This window comes from Trichomycterus rosablanca, chromosome 13 (assembly GCF_030014385.1).
Source record: "Trichomycterus rosablanca isolate fTriRos1 chromosome 13, fTriRos1.hap1, whole genome shotgun sequence".
NCBI classification, from domain to species: Eukaryota; Metazoa; Chordata; class Actinopteri; order Siluriformes; family Trichomycteridae; genus Trichomycterus; species Trichomycterus rosablanca.
The window spans coordinates 7,231,221-7,246,426 of NC_086000.1; the positions used below are offsets into that span (position 1 = coordinate 7,231,221).

Sequence of the window (15,206 nt, forward strand, 5' to 3'; positions counted from 1 at the left end):
TGCAATGAAAAGAAAGTGGAAGTAATTATAAAACACACTGCATGGAATTTTTTGTAAATATTTCATTTTTTATACTGTCCCAACTTTTTATGATTTGGGGCTGTATTTTATTTTCACATAACACCAAGCAAATTGATGTTTTAATGCCTTGAAAAGCCTTTATTGATCTATATAGCTATAATCACTTGTCTGTGCTACCTTGTGAATGTCGATGTCGTAGGTGTAGTCCATGACTGGAGAGATGCTCTGGGAGAACAGCTGGTTCACCATGGTGCGGTAGGCCTTGCCCATGACGTTAGCCATGGTGTGCTGCAACACCTCATGTAGCTCTGACTCTTCCATTTGAGGAGGTGGGAGGAGGTCGCTCTTTAAAAGTTCCACAGCGGTGGGTCGCAGAGCAGGGTCGTGATTTAGGAGCCAGTGTATCACTTTCCTCTGTACCAACAGTGTAAAGAGGAAACGATCAAGAAAGGCCCGGCTCCTGTCGGTTACAAATGAATTAATAAATGCCGCTTGTAAATCTCACCTGTGTCTCAGTGTCATGTTCACCAAAATCATCAGGGAAGATGATGGACTCCTGCAAAGGGAGAAAAAATTGGAAAGCTTGTTGCTTATTCAGTGTGCTAGGTCATAGCTGGGCATCAGGGCTGTAAATGTGCCTAGTGCATCAAAGGCACATATATTAAGTAATATTTTAAACCAATTAACCATTTCAATAGTCAAAAGACACATACACTTTATGACCAAAACTTTATGACCATATGGGGCCTTGTTAACTACACTAGATTTATATTTGCAAAATTTGGCAGATGCTTTTATCTAATACAATTTGAGCAATTGAGGGTTGAGGGCCTTGCTCAGAAGCCTAACAGTTGCAATTTTGCAGTACTGGGTCTTGAACTGGCAACCTTTTGATTACTAGTCCAGTGCTTCAACCACTAAGCTACCACTGTCCCTGCCACTACAAAAGCCAGGAGCAAGTTTGCATGACAGTTTTACATGTTTTCAGACTGCCAATAGGTCAAAGTGCAGAAAAACTTAGACCCCCAACTTGCCCATAGCACAGCTGAAATTTAAACCCTGAATCTCAGTGGTAGTGCACGTAGGATCTATGGGTCGACTCGAAAATGCACCCAACTATCTAGTATCAGATGCAATAGGTTTTACGACCACCTGAACATCAAATTGTCTATGAAGAAGACAAAGAGAATAAAATATATTTTATCTTAGCCTTAACTAATAACCTCTACTCACCTTTCTTATCTGGCTGAGGACAGAGATACGTTCAGATGCTGTGGTCATTGGTCTGTAAGACATCTCAAACAAGATGATCCCCAAACTGAACAAATCCACTTTCTAAAAACACAAGATACAAAAGATCATACTGGTTAATCTTAGTCATGAAATAATAAATAAAACACAACCACTTAATACCATAATAACTGAATGCTTTTCTATATAGTGTAAAAATGATTTACAGAAGCCTTTTAAATTGAAGCAGTTTATCTCTTTGACTGAATTTAAAGTAAACGTCACAATTTTTTAATACATATGCTTGTTCTTTTTAAATGTATACATGTGCATATATCCTCCCTATGTTGTTGATTGAGTAATTTTGTGTTATATGCTGCTGTCTTGGCCAAGGCTCACTTGTAAAAGAGATTTTTAATCTCAATGTGACTTCCCTGTTTAAATAAAGGTAATGAATGAGAAAGAAAAAAATAATTATTTACATGAAGCATGATCTGTTTGTCATTGCACATCTATGGATATTTAATGCCCAAGAAACTTTTGTAATTTTTCTATTATATTACATATTACTTATATATTTATTACCTACCAACATTGTACTGCAATACTTAATATTTCTTGTGCACCTTGAGCCTATTTAATTAATAATTTTTAACTGAGTCTTTTACTTACTTAATTTTTTTCTAATGTACCTTGAGCCTTACTCATTTCTTTTTGATGTATCTTGAGCTGTTGTAATACTTGACTTTCCCTCTGGGATTAATATCGATGATCGATCTATCTATCTATCTTAACTACTTTGGTTTCATTTAATATGCTACCAGTGCATATACACACTTCAAACATACAATGTTTTGTAATTATAAATATGAACTAAGATGTATTTAAAAGCCTTAAAATATAAATATTAATATTAAAATAAGACAGAGATTTCACACTTGAATAGCAATCATGGTAAAGTTCTCTGAGACCACAATAGAACAGAAAACACTTTAAACAGCCCTGTCACTACAATTGCTTCGATAACCAACAAGCCACAAACCACAAATCATCCCCAGACATGCACACCACACCATATTTCTTAACTATCTTAGAGTCAGACTATACACCAGCAGATAAGCCATTTATGTATTTATTTATTTATTTGAGTTTTAAGTCACTTTTTACACATGATTGTGTCTTTTACAGCATGACTGATGTTATATTTAGTTCTTTTTATTATTTTTTGTTTCTATTTGTCCATTTCTATTTTTATTTAAAATGATCAACAAACCCACTGGTACAGTATTCTGGTAGCATTATTCATCTAAGAAAACAGAAATGTAGTGATAAACCATTACATACTAAAGGAACATTTGTCTCATTAAGAAACTAAACCTGGCAGCAAGACAAACCCAAACAAAGAGCACAAATTCCATTCAAATGGGATAGTCAAAACCTTAATAAAAGATATTTGGCAAGAAAAATGAGCCAAAAATAACCCTGATACTGCAAAAATAAGGTACTAACATTAAAAACTGAAAGTGTTTTTCTCCCCCTCTTTTTTAAATCCAGATTTTTGTTTACTCATAGAAGCAAAGTCAAAAGCCTGTATGTATTAAGGTCAGATTTACCTGGTTGTAAGTAGCTTTGGTGTTCCCTTGGACTTCTGGGCTGACATACAATGCAGTGCCAACCATTCCAGTCAAGTTGCCTAGTTAAGAAATGCATTCAAACAGGTTGGGTACATGATACTTTGAACACTAATTAAAAAACAATTAATAAAAGTAGAAATAAGCACTAAATGTATAAAAGATCCGCTGGGTGGAAAAGAACTAGGCTTTGCTTTACCTGTTGGATCAGATTTTAGCACCTGAGCTGAGCTGTTGTCCTCCACCTCCAGTTTGCCTGAAGCCTGTAAGAGACCAAACATGTGCTTAGGGTCCAGTGCTAAAACAAGCCAAAAAAAACCTAGGACTGTGATGTTTACCAGCACCGAGTGGATTCACACAGAGTGGACTTTGCGCTGGCTGAGGAGGTTTAGGATCATCACATGCCCCCTCTAGCACACTTATGATCACCGACCACATAAGTCCCAGATAGAGCTGCATTATGTTTGGAGAGACACGCTAAGCTCTCCATATCAGCCACTGCTAGTCTAGGTATCTTGACCAGACAGAAGAGACTGCAACTATACTGCAATAAAATGTCAATTTTTTCCCTCCCATACGATAGTGTCTGTGTAAATGTCCAGCCAATCGTTCAAACTTGCATCTCAGTTATTTTTCACTAACTAAATAATTCAAACACATCGCATACATCCAAACAATGCTTACAGCTCGATCATTGGTTTATGGCAGGTTTTCTAAAAATAATCTGAATCAAAAACATGATCTCCAGCTAAGGTCTAGGAAAAAGGTGCTGGTAGAGTAAAGCTTGCTTAACTATGATCCAGCATTTACATTTCTGTAGTTATCAGACTCTTATCAAGAGCGACTTACAAAGTGTTTCCTCTGTAAACGTAAGATAGATTGGAGCTGGTTCATTTTTGGCTTTGCAGGCAAGCATCACTACTTTAAACTGAAAGTGTGTGTTACAGGAAACCACTAAACAGAGAGCAGTAGTGGGGTTATATGGCAGTGTTTGGGTGTGTTAAAAAACCAGACAGCTTTTAATTCATGGCAGATATGTTTGGTGATGGTTAAGGTTTTCTTCCACTGTTCTAGCTACTTAATGAATGCAATTAAACTGGCCCTATTTATATAATAAAATAATAATCGACACAAAATTAGAAGGCATTTGATGTTGCAGTGTTACATTACATAATATAACCCTTAATTATACCAATTAATTTAAGTAGCTATGTTTTTGACCCATCATAACAATACAACAGTAGTGTATGTAAACATGGAGTCACAATATAAAAACCACAGACAGCTGGAGTGAATAGGGCGTTAGGACTTATGGGCTGTTCCCGGTATGCAGCAGTTAGTAGCTGCCAACAATAACTGGTAAAAGAAACATGGAGTTGCTCATGGAGAGTTTTGTGGGAAGGCTTGTGGAAAGGCTAGCCCATCTGGTCCAATCTTACAACAGAGCCACTGTAGCACAAATTGATGAAAATGCCTAGTGCTTATAGGGCTGCGAAGCCGCAGATCGGTCAAAGTCCTTGTGCTAACTCCTGTCCACTGCCGAAAAAACTTACAATGGGCATGTGAGCATCAGAACTGAACCATGGAGCAATGGAAGAAAGGTGGCCTGGTCTAAAATATCTTGGATAGCCAGGTGTGTGTGCGCACCACTTTTCTGGGGTAGAGATGCACCAGTATGCAGAATAATGCTTTGGACAACATTCAGCTGGCAAATTCGAATCCTGACATTCATGTGATTGTTATTTTGACAGCACCATCTACCTTAACGTTTTAAGCATTATTGCAGGCCAAATGTACCTCTTTATGGCAACAGTAATCCCTGATGACAGTGGCATCTTTCAGCAGGATAATGTGCCCTGCTACACTGCAAAAATGTTTAGGAATGGATTAAGGAACATGTTCAAGTTGGCCTGGTCTCCAAATTCCCCACATCTTAATCTGACCAAGCATGTGTGGGATGTGCTGGACAAACAAGTCCAATCCGAGAAGGCCCCACTTTGCAACTTGAAGGACTTAAAGGGTATGCAGCTAATGTCTTAGTGCCAGACACCACAAGACACCTTCAGAGGACTTATGGAATCCGTGCCTTGACGGGACCGAGGTCTTCATGGCACAAGAGACCTACTCAATATTTGGCAGGTGGTTTTAATGTTCTGGCTGATTGTTGTATAAAGAGCTGTATCTATAATGCATGCTGTACCACATTAGCTGGGTGGTCAGTAGCCAAGCCAAAGTCTCCTATCTTCACACGGTCCAGAGAGTCCAGGAAGATGTTGACAGGCTTCAAGTCTCTGTGGATCATTCCCTGGGGAGAGACACAGACGGGAATTATACAGGCCCCAGGCACTTACTTATTTATGATAGAGAAAACCTGTAAGAGTTGTTTACACAAAAACTTATCTGACCTATAGTAACATGTACTGCCTTCAGAAACATTGATTTACACTGCTTGAAGTAAGATTTTCAGTGAAGGTAAGTTGCTTCATTCACTCAATTATTTTTGGTACCAGCTTCATCCTGATCAAGGCAGCTGGGGTACCAATACCACACAGAAACACTGTGCACAAGGTGGAAACACACCATAGACAGAGCACCAGTTCTTCAGAGTACCATACATTTACCCACTCAGTGTTTAATTTTCAATACAAACCCCATTAACATAAAGTTTGGGATATTTTTGTGTCATTTATTTATTTATTTGGATTTTAACATCATGTTTTATACACTTTGGTTACATTCATGACAGGAACGGTCGTTACTGGATACACAAGATTCATCAGCTCCAGTTTTTATGTCAAACACAGTCATGGACAATTTTGTATCTCCAATTCACCTCACTTGCATGTCTTTGGAGTGCACACGGGGAGAACATCAAATTCCACACAGTAAGGACCTGGGCCACTCCACCTGGGAATCGAACCCAGGACCTTCTTGCTGTGAGGCAACAGTGCTTATCACCGAGCCACTGTGCTGCCTGGAAATGTTTGTGAAATGTAATAAAATCAAGTATACAGTGTATCACAAAAGTGAGTACACCCCTCACATTTCTGCAGATATTTAAGTATATCTTTTCATGGGACAACACTGACAAAATGACACTTTGACACAATGAAAAGTAGTCTGTGTGCAGCTTATATAACAGTGTACATTTATTCTTCCCTCAAAATAACTCAATATACAGCCATTAATGTCTAAACCACTGGCAACAAAAGTGAGTACACCCCTAAGAGACTACACCCCTAAATGTCCAAATTGAGCACTGCTTGTCATTTTCCCTCCAAAATGTCATGTGATTTGTTAGTGTTACTAGGTCTCAGGTGTGCATAGGGAGCAGGTGTGTTCAATTTAGTAGTACAGCTCTCACACTCTCTCATACTGGTCACTGAAAGTTCCAACATGGCACCTCATGGCAAAGAACTCTCTGAGGATCCTAAAAGACGAATTGTTGCGCTACATGAAGATGGCCAAGGCTACAAGAAGATTGCCAACACCCTGAAACTGGGCTGCAGCACAGTGGCCAAGATCATCCAGCGTTTTAAAAGAGCAGGGTCCACTCAGAACAGACCTCGAGTTGGTCGTCCAAAGAAGCTGAGTGCACGTGCTCAGCGTCACATCCAACCGCTGTCTTTGAAAGATAGGCGCAGGAGTGCTGTCAGCATTGCTGCAGAGATTGAAAAGGTGGGGGGTCAGCCTGTCAGTGCTCAGACCATACGCCGCACACTACATCAAATTGGTCTGCATGGCTGTCACCCCAGAAGGAAGCCTCTTCTGAAGTCTCTACACAAGAAAGCCCGCAAACAGTTTGCTGAAGACATGTCAACAAAGGACATGGATTACTGGAACCATGTCCTATGGTCTGATGAGACCAAGATTAATTTGTTTGGTTCAGATGGTCTCAAGCATGTGTGGCGGCAATCAGGTGAGGAGTACAAAGATAAGTGTGTCATGCCTACAGTCAAGCATGGTGGTGGGAATGCCATGGTCTGGGGCTGCATGAGTGCAGCAGGTGTTGGGGAGTTACATTTCATTGAGGGACACATGAACTCCAATATGTACTGTGAAATACTGAAGCAGAGCATGATCCCCTCCCTCCGGAAACTGGGTCGCAGGGCAGTGTTCCAGCATGATAATGACCCCAAACACACCTCTAAGACGACCACTGCTTTATTGAAGAGGCTGAGGGTAAAGGTGATGGACTGGCCAAGCATGTCTCCAGACCTAAACCCAATATAACATCTTTGGGGCATCCTCAAGCGGAAGGTGGAGGAGCGCAAAGTCTCGAATATCCGCCAGCTCCGTGATGTCGTCATGGAGGAGTGGAAAAGCATTCCAGTGGCAACCTGTGAAGCTCTGGTAAACTCCATGCCCAGGAGAGTTAAGGCAGTTCTGGGAAATAATGATGGCCACACAAAATATTGACACTTCAGGAACTTTCACTAAGGGGTGTACTCACTTTTGTTGCCGGTGGTTTAGACATTAATGGCTGTATATTGAGTTATTTTGAGGGAAGAATAAATGTACACTGTTATATAAGCTGCACACAGACTACTTTTCATTGTGTCAAAGTGTCATTTTGTCAGTGTTGTCCCATGAAAAGATATACTTAAATATCTGCAGAAATGTGAGGGGTGTACTCACTTTTGTGATACACTGTATGTGACTATATGTGATGCCTGAAACACAATCAAGATTAAGACAGATGCACATTTACCACTGTGTTCCATCACCTATCCTATTCCTATCCTATGGCATGTATTGTCAGGTGTAGCCTACCTGTTCATGAATGTACGCAATGCCATCCAGAATCTCTCTGAAGAGTCTCCACAAACGGCTGCAGTCCTGGTAAAGGCCTTGATCGATCGTGTCCCTAAGAGTGCTTTTTTCACAGTATTCCATCTGCAGAGATACAAACAGTGATTACTTAATCAAGATAATATACAATATTATCTTCGAAAGATAGTTTTTCACTTCCAATAGCTGATTCAAATTGAGAACAGAGATGCAGATCACACACACATCAGCAACATCTTATATTCTATTTGTTTACTTTTATAGTCTATTCAGTTTTAATTGCTGTCTGTTGTGTTTGAACAACCTGTTAGAATAGCTACTTAATGCTACTTAACCGCATAGCACAGTGACAGCCAAACTGATTACTATACCTGTACGCACTTACCTGTATATACAAATAATAAGCAGTAAGGGGAGGCTTTTCTGAGTCCGCGCTCTCTGTAGTATCCACTCCTGTTCTTTTATTTGATTTTTCCTAAGTTGGATTAATAAAAAATGTTGAACAAACAAAGAACAATATGTTGATTAATATATGCAGAATACTGGTGTAACTTCAAGGGCACTGACCTGCATAACACTGTCTCCGCTGGTTTCACCGTTGTCAAAGATGATGTCACTTTCTGAGTCGCTGTTGGAGGGACTATAAAAAAACAGTAAATCAGGTAAGAACCTAAAATAGGTCATATACTTCAGAAAGAAAATCATCATACCATATCACAGTGCCTTTTATCACATTATACCATGAAAATAAAATAAATGAATTACATTATTTAAAAACTCTGATAAATTATTATATTTTACTCAGTACAACCTATCACCTTACAGGTCCCACACCAGGCTAACTGACCCACACCTGACATCTATCTATCTATAAACTGTAGTGGATTCGATTAATTCAGAATTAAACCAGCCGTTTCTTGAGGATTCCTCTACTGGTAGTGCACGGTAACACAGAAATTGACCATGGTTTAAAAGATGCTTTCAAAAGGGGCCGTAATAAAGTTATGAGAAGGCTGAGTTCCGTTCAGAGCATTTTCAATATGTAAACAGTGTATGGCACCACCAACACTTTGCCATTATCAGGCCGTCCCTCCAAACTGGATGATCGATCCAAGAGGATATTGATCAGGTAATCTATCAAGGGCCAGTAGTAACTCTGAAGGATTTCTGTAAGTCTGTATGGCTGAGACTGGTCGTTCTGTGAATGTGACAATCACACAAGCCTTACAGAAAACCAGCCTGTATGGCAGAGTGGCAAAAAAGAAGCCATTCCAGAAATAGAAACAATCCAAAAGAAGGTATATAATTTGGGGAATGGGGTTAAAGGGCTCCCTCATGTACTTGAACTTGGCGTCTGAGTCACAGGCCTTCTCTTAGGTACAGGAGCTTTAATTGGTGTCATAAGGAAATGTCAGTTTCAAAGTTGGCATCAAAGTTGGCGCAATAGCAAGGCATTCAGTGTTAGTAGTGGCTTTCCGACGGCCAGACAGAGAAGCAGTCGGCCGTCTTAGTGAAAGCTGATTTAGCAAGAACTAGATAGTGAATCAGGCAAGGTAGCCTAGCTCTTAATTCAGAGATAAGTGCATAAACAACTACCTAAATATCATTGAATCAATGTAAACCAGAGCAGGAAACGCAGGATACCCAGTCAAGAACAATCAGAGGCATTTCGCGCCAATCCATTGACTGGCATGAAATGCCACTGACTGACCCCCCATCCTTCCTAGCGACTTACAGGAAAGATGGACAGAACACATCTGCTTCGTCGTCGTCGTCATCATCCTCATCACTGGAGTCAGCAGCATTGCACTTGGCACTTGACGACATTTCCAGAGAGGTGCTCCACTCTACAGAGCTAGCCATCGCCGGCGGCGGGGCATCGTCTTCGACGTTGTCGAGAAGGCCGAACTCGTTGCGGCGGGGCAGGGCGACGGCTCGCAAAGACCGCTCTGGGCTGTTTTGTGGTTCTGAGCTGTCACTGCTCAGCACCCCGGTAGAGGGCGCCTCGTGTCGCTCGATCCAGGCATTGTAATAGCGCACGATGTTCTCGTGGTTGAGGCGCGAGAGGAGGGTCACCTCACCCTTGATACGGCGGAACTGTCTGCTGGCCGGGTTCACCTGGATCCGTTTGACGGCGTAGTAGCAGCCGTCCAGCTTGTTTTGGACCTGCGGGCAGATGGACAAACTTGAAATAAGCTAAAATACAAAACAAGAAAATACATTAAGCTATTAGTTACAGTACAGGGTGAAAAAAGTTTGTGAGCCCTTGTATTTAATAACTGGTAAAACCTTATTTTTTAATAGGTCCTAATCAAAACTGTTCAGTGGTTTAAAACTAGGCAAACCAAAGATCTGCCCGTACACCAGGAATTACTGCTGTTTAACCAACAACAATTCAAAACATTTTAAGCTTAACACAGAGGTGTAAAAACATAAATCAATACCTTTATAACTGCTCCGAAAGCACCTTTCCCCAGCAGCTGAAGCTCCTCAAACTCATTGAAGTAACGGGAGAATTGGTTTTGGCCCAGTGAACTGAATGGGACACTAAGAAGGGGGTTCCGTGGAATAACCGTTGTTGCAAAATCCACATCCATGTCTGACAAGTGAGAAAGAGAGAACAAAGATTATGTTTATTTTAAACATTTAACAATTCAGTCAGTAATTATATAGTACAGTGCTTCCCAAAGTGGGTCAAAAAAACATGCAAAAATACAGCATCTGGCATCCTAATAAAGTATCAAAAGTTGTTCCTATCATTTTTTTTACCATCAAACACAAATCATCTACAAATACCATTTAATATTTGAGTACAGATAGTTTGGGTGCTTGTTAGAAGAACCAGTATGCACATCCGGTGCAACAATCATCCGGGCGGCACGGTGGCTAAGTGGGTAGCACTGTCGCCTCACAGCAAGAAGGTCCTGGGTTCGATCCCCAGGTGGGGCGGTCCGGGTCCTTTCTGTGTGGAGTTTGCATGTTCTCCCTGTGTCTGCGTAGTTTCCTCCCACAGTCCAAAGACATGCAAATGAGGTGAGTTGTCCATATACAGTGTATCACAAAAGTGAGTACACCCCTCACATTTTTGCAAATATTTTATTATATCTTTTCATGGGACAACACTATAGAAATAAAACTTGGATATAATTTAGAGTAGTCAGTGTACAGCTTGTATAGCAGTGTAGATTTACTGTCTTCTGAAAATAACTCAACACACAGCCATTAATGTCTTAATGGCTGGCAACATAAGTGAGTACACCCCACAGTGAACATGTCCAAATTGTGCCCAAAGTGTCAATATTTTGTGTGACCACCATTATTATCCAGCACTGCCTTAACCCTCCTGGGCATAGAATTCACCAGAGCTGCACAGGTGATGACATCACGGAGCTGGTGGATGTTAGACACCTTGAACTCCTCCACCTTCCACTTGAGGATGCGCCACAGGTGCTCAATTGGGTTTAGTCCATCACCTTTACCTTCAGCTTCCTCAGCAAGGCAGTTGTCATCTTGGAGGTTTGGGGTCGTTATCCTGTTGGAAAACTGCCATGAGGCCCAGTTTTCGAAGGGAGGGGATCATGCTCTGTTTCAGAATGTCACAGTACATGTTGGAATTCATGTTTCCCTCAATGAACTGCAGCTCCCCAGTGCCTGCAACACTCATGCAGCCCAAAACCATGATGCTACCACCACCATGCTTGACTGTAGGCAAGATACAGTTGTCTTGGTACTTCTCACCAGGGCGCCGCCACACATGCTGGACACCATCTGAGCCAAACAAGTTTATCTTGGTCTCGTCAGACCACAGGGCATTCCAGTAATCCATGTTCTTGGACTGCTTGTCTTCAGCAAACTGTTTGTGGGCTTTCTTGTGCGTCAGCTTCCTTCTGGGATGACGACCATGCAGACCGAGTTGATGCAGTGAGCGGCGTATGGTCTGAGCACTGACAGGCTGACCTCCCACGTCTTCAACCTCTGCAGCAATGCTGGCAGCACTCATGTGTCTATTTTTTAAAGCCAACCTCTGGATATGACGCCGAACACGTGGACTCAACTTCTTTGGTCGACCCTGGCGAAGCCTGTTCCGAGTGGAACCTGTCCTGGAAAACCGCTGTATGACCTTGGCCACCATGCTGTAGCTCAGTTTCAGGGTGTTAGCAATCTTCTTATAGCCCAGGCCATCTTTGTGGAGAGCAACAATTCTATTTCTCACATCCTCAGAGAGTTCTTTGCCATGAGGTGCCATGTTGAATATCCAGTGGCCAGTATGAGAGAATTGTACCCAAAACACCAAATTTAACAGCCCTGCTCCCCATTTACACCTGGGACCTTGACACATGACACCAGGGAGGGACAACGACACATTTGGGCACAATTTGGACATGTTCACTGTGGGGTGTACTCACTTATGTTGCCAGCCATTTAGACATTAATGGCTGTGTGTTGAGTTATTTTCAGAAGACAGTAAATCTACACTGCTATACAAGTTGTACACTGACTACTCTAAGTTATATCCAAGTTTCATGTCTATAATGTTGTCCCATGAAAAGATATAATGAAATATTTGCAGAAATGTGAGGGGTGTACTCACTTTTGTGATACACTGTAACCTTGTACACTGATGCAACTTGTGTAATGAGTAACTACCGTTCCTGTCATGAATGTAACCAAAAGTGTAAAACATGATGTTAAAATCCTAATAAACAAACAAACATCCTTCCCACCCTCAGGTCCCTGGCTTGCAGTAAGTGTAATGGACTTATGTGCTCATGAGTTTGACTCTCAGCTCTGCCACCGGAAGGTCATACACCATACGGACAATGATCGAATCGTACGCAGGTGGGATTGGCGTGGAGGGTTCCTCATAACTGCTGGCTGATTGATGGCGCCTGCACAATGAGACAGGGGATAATGGATATCAGTGTGTGAGTCCCTGAATACGGTACAGAGCGCCTTGTGAACTCGCTTCGTGCAGGTGAAAAGAAGCAGTCAGTACTGCACACGTGTCGGAGGGTGATGGTCTGCAGCGGTATAGGTGAAAGTCCAAATTGGATAATTGGGTACGACTAGACTCGGAGGAAAATTAGGGCAAATATGCATAACAAGTGCCACTGTTAGTGTTTTTATTTTTACTAATGATGATAAGTAATTCTACTTTTTGATTTACAATCATTATCACTAATTTAATCCTAATTGTGATGCATCATGACGTAATATCATTAGTAGCATTGTTCACTGCTACAGATAGGCATAATATTCAGGTTTGCCACGGAGAGATTTATTAACATGGTAATGATCAGACATCTAATATTTTGTGTGTGTGTGTGTGCATGCATGTATTTGAGAGAGTCTGACCATCTGGACTAGGCTCCTGGCTTGGAGGAAAGCTCTTTGGTGAAGGCGGGTGTAGAAAGGAGTGCTCCAGAAGCTGCTGAGTGTTCCAGCGGTCAGCATCGTTAAGACATAAACACCTACAAAACACAAGCAATAATTCAGTACCTTTACCAGACTGATGCGGAGTAATTCCATCAAAAGTCCATCACCTAGATTTGCACACATATACAGCTCAGCTCTATAGTCCAGTTAGTCCGCTTTGCAAAACCAGATACATATAATTGAGGCCAGTGTAAAGAAGAGAGTGCAGCTTGCTATGTTTTATGGCTTGTATGGCTTTTAATTTGTATAAAGGTGCACAAGTGTAATTTTTGGTAGAGGGAGATGTTAGCTGGCATGCTAGCGGGTTATGCCCCCTAAGCCCATTAATTTAGGTAGTGTGTACAAATAATCTGCCTTATAAGTCGATGTCTCATTAGAATCCTCTCTACTTAGGCAGCTGCCTAGGTAGGCAGTAGGCAACAAGACTTGGTTTCAAGACAGACCCAAGGTTAGGAATTAGTTTGTTATAAGGGCCGAGCAGAAATGAGTTTTTGGGGACAAAGAGGGCCCAAATTGAGATGGTTAGGGCATGAGCAGAGGGGAGAAGAGAGATATCTCAGGAGAAGAGTGCTAAGAACAGAGGGAGAACATGCAGGTGACAGAGGAGGCTGCTCAGGACAGGGCAGGATGGACTTCTGATTATAAAACAGCTGTGACGTACTTCTTAAGGAAGTCCTGAACATCCGCAGGAAGGCTGGAGGGAACAGTAACAGGGTATTCCTTCACCTCCCGTCCCTGAGAGAATGCCAGGAGAAGCAGCCCGAGACTCCAAACATCTCCTTTTTTGCCGGTGTGTGCGGGCATCACGTCCTCGCTAAAGCGCACGTGTGGCTGTTCGAAGACGTCCTCCTTGCACACGTCGGTTAACCGTTTAGCCAGGCTGTAGTCGACCAGCCTTACATTGCCCTGGGCATCTACTAGCACAGACGAGGCCACTAGCTGCTTGTGTACCACCGAGTTGGCATGGAGGTAGTTGAGGGCAGAGAGCAGCTGGGCTGCATAGAGCCGTAGCTGATCGGTGGGTACCGGTTTGCCTGAGGAGAGGCTCTGTGCCAGGCTGCCACCGGGAACATGCTCAGCCAGGAGGTCCACAACCAGGCAGTCATCACGCTCAGTGCAGCTCAGTGCCTGATAGTGCACCAGGTTGGGGTGGTCCAGCTTTAACAGTGAGTTCAGCTCACTCTCAGCTCCATGGATCTGGCAAGAAAAAGAAACTGTTAATCAATGACATTTGATTCTAGCTAAAAATCCTGCTGAAACTAGCTGTCCACTGACACCCCCCCTTCCTCTCCAACCATGGCAAGATACCACATAACCATGTCCTTTTACTGGTGCAGCCAAACTAATCCTATTTATACAAGCACAGAGAACTCGCCATATCAATCATAATTACTAACAAGGAATTAGGAAGCCATACTAGAAATTTAAATGACATCGTGGAAAACTACAGTATTATCATAAAATGTTTTATTTGTTGTCGTTTGCCTGGTTGTTTTCCAATCATTAAGTCACAGATACAGAACAGACTCAAAAATTCGTAAAAATCCCAAGACTAGCTTGAGTGGCTCAGTGGCCTAATACGCTAGGCCACCACCACCACCGATGAGATTTTAAAAGTTTGAATCTCAGCTGTGCTATCGATGGGCCGGGCACCTACACAATTGGCTGTGTTTAAGTAGAGATAAATGGTTGAGCAGGGGTCCCTTATTATTGCTGCAATTATAGCTTCCGCTGGCTGATTGGGGCACCTACACAAAAAGCGATTGATTACGCATGGCATAAAGTGGCCTTCTGTAAATTCTAAATGATCCCACCAACAGCAGGGGAAAAGAAGCGGTCTGTGGCTGTAATAAATTATTATTATTAATATTTTAGCCCAGGCCGCTCAGGTGGCGCAGCGGTAAAAAGAAACGCGCTGCAACCAGGGCTGGATTCTGAGAAGCGTCGTATCGAATCCAGCCTTGCTTTACCGGTTCTTAGCTGAGTGGCTATATGAGCAACGATTGGCCGGTTGCTCATGTGGGGGGTGGGACAAAGAACCGGATGTGGGTCTCTCTCTGTCAGAATGCGATTGCGTTCTCTGCCGGCTGATTGGAG

The 15,206-nt window shown here is 42.2% G+C and overlaps 1 protein-coding gene across 1 annotated transcript in view; it reads right to left on the reverse strand.

Annotated features, from left to right (window-relative positions):
- Positions 1-15,206, reverse strand: part of eif2ak4 (eukaryotic translation initiation factor 2 alpha kinase 4) — a 57,858-nt gene that overhangs the window by 33,072 nt on the left and 9,580 nt on the right. Inside the window, exons 9-21 of the mRNA XM_063007324.1 lie at positions 13,771-14,306; positions 13,029-13,144; positions 10,118-10,272; positions 9,409-9,839; positions 8,241-8,313; positions 8,059-8,148; positions 7,656-7,778; positions 5,083-5,187; positions 3,082-3,145; positions 2,865-2,944; positions 1,255-1,356; positions 527-577; positions 199-435 (exon numbers count right to left, since the gene is read on the reverse strand). Of these exons, the coding sequence (XP_062863394.1) occupies positions 199-435; positions 527-577; positions 1,255-1,356; positions 2,865-2,944; positions 3,082-3,145; positions 5,083-5,187; positions 7,656-7,778; positions 8,059-8,148; positions 8,241-8,313; positions 9,409-9,839; positions 10,118-10,272; positions 13,029-13,144; positions 13,771-14,306 (2,163 nt within the window). The remainder of the gene's footprint in view (positions 1-198; positions 436-526; positions 578-1,254; positions 1,357-2,864; positions 2,945-3,081; positions 3,146-5,082; positions 5,188-7,655; positions 7,779-8,058; positions 8,149-8,240; positions 8,314-9,408; positions 9,840-10,117; positions 10,273-13,028; positions 13,145-13,770; positions 14,307-15,206) is intronic.